The sequence below is a fragment of the Xiphias gladius genome, unplaced genomic scaffold, assembly GCF_016859285.1.
Source record: "Xiphias gladius isolate SHS-SW01 ecotype Sanya breed wild unplaced genomic scaffold, ASM1685928v1 HiC_scaffold_1477, whole genome shotgun sequence".
In the NCBI taxonomy this organism is placed as follows: domain Eukaryota; kingdom Metazoa; phylum Chordata; class Actinopteri; order Istiophoriformes; family Xiphiidae; genus Xiphias; species Xiphias gladius.
Genome location: NW_024401807.1, coordinates 103,048 through 111,414, shown reverse-complemented (window position 1 = coordinate 111,414; position 8,367 = coordinate 103,048). Strand labels below are relative to the sequence as shown.

Here is an 8,367-nt window from a genome sequence, read left to right as displayed (position 1 = left end):
TTACAGCAAATTTTATATAGTTGTTTAGTTTTATATACTTATTATTCTATAGTCCCTCATTTTCAAGGGCTCAAGAGTAATTGGAAAATTGACTGACAATTAGTTTCATGGCCAGGTGTGGTCTATTCCGTCATTATTTCATCACAAATTAAACAGATAAAAGGTCTGGAGTTGATTCCAAGTGTTGAATTTGCATTTGGTAGCTGTTCATGGGATCCCTCAATATGCGGTCCAAAGAGGTGTTGGTGCAAGCGAAAGAGGCCGTCATTAGGCTGAAAAAACAAAACAACCCTATCAGACAGATGGCAGAAATTTTAGGAGTGGCCAAACCAACAATATGGTACACTCTTAAAAAGAAGGAATGCGCTAGCAAGCTCAGCAACACCAAAAGGCCTGGAAGACAACTAAAATGGATGGTTGCAGAATTCTTACCTTGGTGAAGAAAAACACTGTCATTAATGTAAATACAGGGGGTTTTACCACAAGGTGAAAACCATTGGTAACACTCAAGAACAGAGAGGCCAGTTTAGACTTTGCCAGAAAACATCTAAAAAAGCCTGCCCAGTTCAGGAACAAGATTCTTTGGACAGATGAAACCAATATTAACTTGTACCAGAATAATTGGAAGAGAAGAGTATGGGGAAGGACAGGAATGGCTCATGATCCATAGCATACCACATTACCTGTCCATCATGGTGGAGGCAGTGTTATGGCATGAGCATGTATGGCTGCCAGTGGAACTGGAGTTTATTGATGATGTACTTGATAGAAGTAGCAGGATTAATTCTAAAGTGTGTAGGGCTATACTAACTACTCAGATTCGGCCAAATGGTGCAAAATTGATAGGATGATGCTTCATAGGACAGATAGATAATGACCCAAAACATACTGCAAGAGCAACCCAAGAGCTTTTCAAGGGAAAGAAATGGAATATTCTTCAATGACCAGGTCAGTCACCTGACCTCAAGCCAATTGAGCATCCTTTTCACTTACTGAAGATGAAACTGAAGGCAGAAAGACCCACAAACAAGCAACAACTGAAGGTGGCTACTGTAAGGGCCTGGCAAAACATCTCAAGGGAGGAAACTCAGTATTTGGTGATGTCCATGGGTTCCAGACTTTGGGCAGTTACTGACTGCAAAGGATTTTTACCCAAGTATTAAAAATAAGCCTTATATTTATAATTGTATTGGTTTGTCCAATTACTTTCAAGCCTCTGAAATTGAGGGATTATATATAAAAATGGCTGTAAATCCTAAACGGTTACTGTAATATTTTTGTTAAATCCCTTGAATCAAAGATGAAAGTCTACACTACAATCAAATGTTGATGGCTTCTTTTCAAATCTATTGAGTGTTCAGAGGCAAAATTTTAAAAATTGTCTCGCTGTCCAAATAACTGTAACTATTACAAATCATTTCACTGTATTCCACAGATTCAAGCACCTATTGAATCATATATATATATATACAGTATAATGTAAATTACACTTACAATATTGTCAGAAAAATACATATCCAAAATTTGTGAGATTGTTATGACCAACTATTTGAAAATTTTTGTCTGCATATTTGAAAAGAAAATTTTACATATGAAGTGTTAGAAAATGTTAAGGGATAAGACTGAAATGATTCCAAAGTTTTCATATTATCAATAAATCCCAGGAAAACACCTGAACAACAATTTGTTTGTGCATTTGTTAGGGACTATCTTTAGCAGTGGATTAATCCATATTTGGGTTTCTAGTGAGTATTTGGGGCATTGGAACAGTGTATGTGGGATTGACCATTGTTTGTTTGTTCTTTTTATGGAGTTGTGATGACCAGAATGAGATAGACTTTTGCCAGACCATAAATGTTACAATCAAGAAAAAAGTAATGATAACTAGAAAATGCAAATTTGTATGAAGTGAAAAAGGGCTGAGTCAAGTGTTAGATAAACACCACAGACATCACATACAAGTAGTCTAATCAGCTGATCTGAATCAGCCCTTTGTGCCTAACTGCACTCAGAGCTTGCCATCGTGATTTAACTGCTTAGTTTCTACTTAATGAGACATGGATTCAGCCAAAAGACACCTCTCGAACTCTGGGTTACCAGTCAAAGCCCGTAACTCCTATCAACTAAATTTTTAAATTGTGAGGGACTGGAGACTCTGCTGAATGCAGTGATATAAATTATTTGTTTGTGGTATCAAAAATGTCGAAAATTAAGTGAGTTAAATAAAGGGATCGTTTCTATTTTTCCCTGAAAATTTGGTTCTTAATTTGTATTGCAGCTTGTGGGGTAACTGGCTGGTTCTCCTGCCACTGACAGGCTCATGGAGCAAAATGTACAGGTCTGTTTGCTTAGATAGTTAAATTCTGTAAAAGAAGAGAAATTTGACTATGTCCTATGTTGTTATGAGTAAAATTTGTGGCCGTTAGGACAAGTTAAACAGAAATTTTTCAGAACAGTTTAACATCTCTCCCACTCTATTTGTGAGGTTACCCACTCTAGCCATTGAACATTCTGTCCATTCATTTCACTGGGAAAAATTACAGACAAAATGTTGAATATTTAGGAAATTATGAGACATATTGCCGAGAAAAGTCATTCCAATCATCTCCCGCTCGATCTGCACGTTTTAACATTTGAATGGAGTATGATGAATGGTAAGGGACTGTTTAGGTAGTAATAATAAAGAGAATTTTTTTCAATTTCTAATATTCTACTTAATATCACACTGTGATTGCTGATTTATAATAAATCATAATCATAAAGAATAAATGTAAAAATTAGTTTTCATTAAGGCTAAAAAAAGTTGATTTTTTTGTATCCAAATGGGAAATCTACCCTAAAAATCTATCCAGCTAAGCACCCAACCCCACCTAAGGGTTAAACTAGTGCTGATGTTTTGTACGGTCTGAAAACTTAAAATACTCAACATTTTTCAGTAGTTTTGCATAAATGTCACATTAGATCACACATATGGAAACATACATGAAGACAGTGCCACAATATTCCTTTTAAAAATCAATTGAGTCATTTGTAAACTCTGACAGGCACTGCTAAGGCATTTAGGTCTTTGAATATTTAACATAACAAAGCTGCTCTACCAGAAAAGTTTGGCATGGAGCCCTTATTAGAGTCTGATTTGGCACAACTCCATACATGACTCTGTAGCTGATGTTCAATAAAAACAAAACATACAGATATTAGGAGTTAAGTGTACACACAACAGAAACACAACCATGTCTATGTGTTACAACACTATAAATGAACCACAGATCACTGTTTGCACTGTGCACACAGACTTAAACACGGTGGGGTTAGATTGGATTCCCTCCACTGATGAAACACAATCATTAGCTTTTTAAGGAAAAATACTTAATCTTTACTTCGTCATGAAATCAATTCGATTCAATTCAATTCAATTCAATTCTATTCTATTCTATTTATATAGCGCCAAATCATAACAGAAGTTACCTCCGGGCACTTTACATATATTCTACAATGTAATGTATGTAAAGTGGAGGAGAGAGAAAGAGAGAGATGGGGGGGATAGGAGGGAGGAAAGAGAACATAGCCAAATGCAGGTTACAGATAAAGATGTGTAATAATAATAATAATAATAGACTAATAATTAAACTAATATTATAATAACAGCCTTATTATAAGAAAGACACCCATATTTTTGGAGGAATGTCCCAGTAGTCAGTAGTAATGAGATGACAGATAACTTTACTATGGTCAATGATACAGTGATAATATTTTCTAATATTTTCAACTATCAGAAAATATGATGTTGGATCAAAGCCAGATGCAAAATAGTCTTAAAAGCCCACGCTTTTAGCCTAATGGTGTTTTAACTTGTTTTGCCTGATTAGACTTACACATGTTAGGTCGGGACAATTTAAAGCTCTATTTTTAAGGAATGGTCAAAATTACACTCACCCCTGAAAAGAGATGTGGTGTTACATCAGATGTGGTTCTGATGTGGGTAGTAAATAAACACTGAGCAGAACAATCACAAAGTTTAAATAGTTTATGCTCCAGTTTGTAAAATTTTAGAATGGAAGATTTTGGCATCTTTATCAGACATGGAACAATATTCAAAACATACTGTTTTTTTCTTTAAGGTATTTGGCTTTTGCTCCTGCGAAAAACTGAAAATCAGTAAGACCTGCTAGTTTCTTCACTAAAGTTGTATCTGTAAAACCAACTGTGTAAGCAGATGTGGACGGTCTGTTAATCAGATTATTTAAGTGTTTAACAAAATAAAGTGAGGGTTTGATTCAAGATAGCATCTCTCAGATGACTTTGGCGGAAGTGGATCTATATATCCTGTCTCAGAGTCATAGCAGAGTGTGTCAGGCATCCTGAAGGCCCACAAGCTCACAGCTTTTCTTCCACAGCTCTGCTTGTAGCTCAGAGTCGTAGGAAAGGTCAGAGGACTGCGTCTTCTGGCCGTTGTATAGGTAACAGCCCCCCACCCCCTCCATCTCAGAGGCAGCTGCAGTGTAGATGGCTGTGGATGCTCCCTCTGCTGGAGTCTGAAAGGGACATACATGAAGAAAAGGACAGGTTGTGTTCAGAAATAGGAGCTTAATGAGCGAGGTTTCAATCTTGATTCAGCAAACTTTCTTCACTTGATGAACATCTAACACATTAATAGTTGAAACCTGATGAACCCCACGTGCTCAAAAGTAGGTGTGCATTCATGACACTTCATCATTAGCATAATCAACGTTTCAAAATGTCTTTGTGCAGTCCAAAAGTTGTACTACTAGCATGCTTGTGTCGTGCTCTGTCTGTATGTACTATATTCACCATCCTTTGTGTTATTCTCACTAAGGATAGGATATATATACATATACATACATATATACACACATATACACACATATATATATACACATATACACACACATATATACATACACACATACATCCATACATATATACATACACACATATACATCCATACATATATACATACACACATATACATCCATACATATATACATACACACATATACATCCATACACATATACATACATATACATCCATACACATATACATACACATACACATACACATATACATACACATACACATACATATATACACATACACATACATATATACACATACACATACATATATACACATTTATATACACATATATACATTTTTTTTAATTTTATATTTTTTTAGGAGATCATGAGCAAGATAGTTGAGCATGGCTGCATATTTCAAGAAATACAGGATGTATGGTACATATATACATACACATATACACATACATATATACATACACATACACCCACACACATATGTACACATATACACACATATACACACATATATACACACATACACATATGTACACACATATGCACACACATATGCACACACATATGTACACACATACACACATATGTACACATACACACACATGTACATATACACACACATATGTACACATACACACACATATGTACACATATGTACACATATGTACACATATGTACATATATACACATATATAAACATATGTACACATATACACATATATAAACATATACACACATATGTACATATATACACATACACATATGCACACATATGTACATATATACACATACACATATGCACACATATGTACATATATACACATACACATATGCACACATATGTACATATATACACATACACATATGCACACATATGTACATATATACACATATATACATATATATACACACATATATACATATATATACACACATATATACATATATATACACACATATATACATATATATACACACATACACATATGTACACACATCCTGTATTTCTTGAAATATACAGCCATGCTCAACTATCTTGCTCATGATCTCCTAAAAAAATATGATGCTTCAATCATGGAGGAAGAAAGGATTAAAAACGTAAGTCAAAAAAAAAAAAACAGGTAAAAGTTTCATTTCCCGGCCATATCGCCCCATCCTTTCGGAGAGATAAAAGGAATTAGACTGTGTTAACAAAGGAAGAACTAATGTTAGTAAAAATGTACCCTGAACAGTATCTTGGCCACTGGTTTCTTCAACGCCTGTGCAAGACTCCACAGGTTGTCATATAGTGCCGTGTCCACCATGCCCGGATCCACAGCGTTTACAGTCACTGAAAAGCCGCCAGCTGTCAGCTGCTCCTGCAGGTAGTAGGTGAAGAGAACCAGAGCCAGTTTGCTTTGAGAGTAGGCACCATGGGAGCTGTAGCAGATCCTGGAGACAGAGAGAGGGAGTCAGGGCAGGTTAACTGTGAAGTCCTTCGGGAGTTGAAATAACCACAAATTCTCAGTCTGACACACCACTTTGTCAGCTTCAAAGACTGAACAATGACAGTCAATAATAGTTTGGAGCTGCGAGTTGACTATACTTGTTGATAGCAAGAGTGTAGACACTATTTTTGAATTTAAACATAAAAGTAGCTGAAACTGTATGGAGCTGCTGTAATGCTCTTGATCAAACCTCTTCTGTATTCTATCTATGAGATAATATTCCTATGAAAACCAATAACCGCAAGATATTCAACTACAACAGAGCATGCTCTGACCTCAGGTGATGCATGTTGGTACTTATTATAAAAACTGTACACATTGCAGGTCTGCTTTTCCAAAACACAAAGTATTATTTGCACTGTTGCAGGACTGTATTGTAAATAATGTAGCATCATGTATTATTTCATAGTGATTTTGGCCGTAGCCATCATTTTAGAAATACTGGAAATTATTTAAGTCTCTAAAATATTTGAATTATTTGGATTTTTCATATTTCAATTATTACTTTAACTCTTAAATTACTGTACTGCAAGGTAATTACTGTATTTCCTTTAAATTTTATTTCCAAAAATGAATGCCAAAACGTTGTTTCAAAGCTTCCTAAAGTCGTGGTGGAGAAACACTGATTAAAAGCAGTCACTTTTAAGGCCGATTTAATATAGTGCTTCCGTGAAGTCTGTCTATAATGAGTGTAAGCACTCATTAGAGACAGATGAAACCAAACAAAAGAGTCCATAGCCATGCTATCAGCTCTGTGATGCTGTACTTGCTAACATTAGCATGCTAACAATGCTAACATGCTGATGTTCAGTAGGTATAATTCTTTTCATGTTCACCATCTTAGTATAGCCTGTTAGCATGCTAACATTTGTCTATTAGCACTAAACATAGCATCCAGCTGGTGCTGATGTGAATGTCATTAGTTCTGCAGGTATTTGGTCATAAAGCTGAGTTCTGGATACATGTATGTACCTGGCAAAAAATAGACAAGCTGAACAATTAGAGGATCAGTAGTTATTACTGCTCATCCTGAGGGGAACATGAGTTAATCAAAATCCGTCTAATAGTTTTTGAGATATTTCAGTCTGGACCAAAGTGGTCGAGCAAACAACTCACAGACATTCCCATCCTCAATTTTAGTGAAGCGGCAAAAACTGTATCCTACATTTCTTTTAATGAAATCGATAGGAGAGATGATATCACTATGACATCATGGGTTGTTTCATGTACCACTTAGACAATAACATACAATCCAGAAAGCACAGTTGGAGGAACAGATTTATGTGTTTAAATTTTATTAGACCCCAAAACTCAGCACAATGGTTTGCAAGACTCAGACAGGATTTTAGAGTTATGGAAAATTATCATTGCGGCAGCTGTTATTATGTTTGGTAATGAAACAGAGGAAACACAGTATCCACATTACAAAGTCATCAACCAGGAATGTACAATTGAATGTATGCGATCAGCCAACCTCACGACTTGCTGGATGATGTCAATTTGCACTGCAGAGAAAGTTGAACTAGATTCGATTGTTTTGCCGCACAATGCAGCGTCCTTCAGACGACGCCGTACAATGCAGCGTCCTTCGGACGACGCCGTACAATGCAGCATCGTTTGGACGACCTCCCCTTCAACGGTCCCCCCGATGCATCAGCGCACTTCTAACATTCATATGAACGAGGAGGGCTGCATTTTTTCAAGCAGAGTGAAAGTCTGTCTGAACACAGCCTACACTTATGAACACCCCTTTTTCTTTATTTTCTGGGTGTTAATAAGTTTTAAATAGTCAAATGTACATTCCCAACTTCTAAGAAAAAATCTAGAAACATGTGACACGTCCTAACTGAAGGTGATGTTTGAATACAGCCAAGAGTGAACATTGGCTACATTTGTTAAACTTATCAATTACGTTTGACTTAGCAGAGTTGATCTGCTTTCATTATTTTGTGAGCTTTGTTGGCTTATTATTAGGAAACACTCCATAAACTTCCATTACTATGCTGATGATAACCAATTGTATTTGACAAAGAAGCCTGGC

At 36.0% G+C, this 8,367-nt stretch overlaps 1 protein-coding gene across 2 annotated transcripts in view; it reads right to left on the bottom strand.

The window, feature by feature from the left end:
• Positions 1-576: 576 nt before the first annotated feature.
• dhrsx (dehydrogenase/reductase (SDR family) X-linked) overlaps positions 577-8,367 on the bottom strand; it is a 25,920-nt gene continuing 18,129 nt past the window's right edge. For both annotated transcript variants that reach the window (XM_040123145.1, XM_040123144.1), the window contains exons 6-7: positions 6,063-6,270; positions 577-4,535 (exon numbers count right to left, since the gene is read on the bottom strand). In XM_040123145.1, the coding sequence (XP_039979079.1) occupies positions 4,353-4,535; positions 6,063-6,270 (391 nt within the window). In that variant the 3' untranslated portion in view covers positions 577-4,352. The remainder of the gene's footprint in view (positions 4,536-6,062; positions 6,271-8,367) is intronic.